This window comes from Sphaeroforma arctica (genome assembly GCF_001186125.1).
Source record: "Sphaeroforma arctica JP610 unplaced genomic scaffold supercont1.4914, whole genome shotgun sequence".
NCBI classification, from domain to species: domain Eukaryota; class Ichthyosporea; order Ichthyophonida; genus Sphaeroforma; species Sphaeroforma arctica.
Window position 1 is genome coordinate 1 of NW_014035644.1, and position 2,207 is coordinate 2,207.

Below are 2,207 nucleotides of genomic sequence, written 5' to 3' on the forward strand. Positions count from 1 at the left end.
GTGTGTGTGTGTGTGTGTCTAAAATATATATCATTTAAACATGCATGTGTTTTAACTGCATACATATCTCGCTCACAAGATAAAAAGAATTGTATATAGTTATTGATCTTTGCACACAGATAGAACATGCACGCAATTGTAAAAGTATCATTTGAATTCACGTAGGGTCACAAGGATACAAAATTAAGTTCTTGTGCAAGATCAATCACGCGTGTACACAGTATATGCATATATTGAGACATACGCCGTATGCTATTTCCAAGTAAAACACACCTTCCATTGTACAAACACGCTTAATCTCATCTATGTGCTTTTGGGCATCTTTCTCCATATCGTTCTGTGTGTTACTTATGGCGACCGCGACATCATTCACTTTCGAGCTCTGAAGTTTACTGATCGCCTGTTGAAGTTGGTAAGGGCGATAGATGCGCAAGAGAGTAGAATGTGAAGTTACAGAGTTGTATAGGTCGGTAATGGTGATCACACAGTAGAGATACTCAATCGCCGGCAGTGCAGCAGTAAAGTACTCGAGATACTTGGCATAGATTCGACATACATATATCTGTTCATGCAGTGTTTGGCATGTATGGCCTGTCCTGCACACGCATTTTCAGGTATAAGGCCTATTTAAATACCACATTCCTGTAAGGTGTATATATATTACAACAAGCAACGCACTCAATCAAGGTACACAGCTCGAAATATTTACTCCCGAGAGTGTAACAAGCACAGTACCACCTTGTACAGCGACAGTGTATCTGTGTCTTTCTATCCAGCGAAAACCGACAAGATATTCAAATACACATGTATGCATACTTGTCTTCGTCATTGCATGACAATATGCTTTTACAAATATGTAAGTCGATACACATGTCCGCATTTGGTACACACCTCCGCCTGGCGACTGTTCTCGCGTCTCTCTCTGTTGAGCAGACACTCTAGCTCATGGTGCGCCGTCTTCTGATTCTCAATCAAATACTTCATCTGCTTCGCCACTCTCTCGTCCATCTCTGTTTGAAACTTCTCCTCGTAGGTCTGTGTAGTGGTGGTAAAGGTTGTTCACTAAAATAGACAGATGAGCATGTCATCCTACAGTGGGTATTGGCCGAGCCCACAACTCGACCCGGAGTGTACTTCAACTTCAAGTTTTTGCCTTTGAGGAAGACGATCTAATAATCGAAAGCAACTCGATAGTCTGTTGCATAACCATTTGTGAAACGAGTGAATATTCTATCGAACCCTTCCACCTGCCTTGTGTTTGACCTAAAGTTTCATTTTAACCCAACACGATGACGCTCACAATCACGGAATGCTGCAAGGTACCTCGCAAGAACACAGCAGTCACCCTCGCATTGTTTCCCTGCTCATTTGATATATCGAACACGGCTATCTCAATCGAAAGCACGCACGCGTAGGACTTTGGATAGTATTTCAATAAAGAGTTACTATTATTTAAAAGACTTACTATTAATAATGGTATTTTAATAAAAAGTATTTAAATGCATAGAGAAGTTCAGTCTTCAATACCATCGCTAGATGTTCCTCCATTCGTACACGTGCGCCTTATATACACTAAACACCCCTTGTTTCGACAAGCGAGCCATACGCAAGACCACCAATATACCTGAGTTATTCGTGCTCATGCATTATAGTACACCAAGTGAGCCATACGCAAGACTACTAACATACCTGAGTTATTCGTGCGCATACATTATTATAAATCAAGTGAGCCATACGCAAGACTACTAATATACCTGAGTTATGCGCAACATTTCGAGCTGGTGAGTTTCGCGCAGACTTCTGTTTTCACTGATGAGTGTTTCCGCCACAGCAACAGCGTCTTTGCGTTTCAGTTTTTCTTTGTTTAGATGTGTCAGGAGAGTGTTGATTTCTTCCTGATGCTCCTTGCGCACCTATAGTGTAATTGCCAAATACCATCAGTTGCACATTGAGGCGGTGTAATACCCTCTCTTCCGATATGATACAAACATCACATAGACATATACTAAACACGTGTAGAGATAGCAATAAATGGTACAACCGCGCGTGGAGATAGCAACATGTATGGAGCAAGAAACAAATATCACACACAGGTGCAGAGAGAGCAGAAATGATGCAAACACGTGTGGAGATGGTAATGAATGGCACAATCATGTGTGGAGATGGTAGTAAATGATACAAACACGTGTGGAAATGGTAATGATGGC

General features: G+C 41.4%; 1 protein-coding gene across 1 annotated transcript; it reads right to left on the reverse strand.

Annotated features, from left to right (window-relative positions):
- Positions 1–205: 205 nt before the first annotated feature.
- On the reverse strand, positions 206–1,913 carry SARC_14656 (hypothetical protein; the record flags this gene model as incomplete). The annotated part of the gene is made up of 3 exons (XM_014291211.1): positions 206–400; positions 892–1,035; positions 1,755–1,913. Coding segments are annotated over 3 exons (498 nt in total), but the record flags the coding sequence as incomplete, so codon positions are not given.
- Positions 1,914–2,207: the final 294 nt, after the last annotated feature.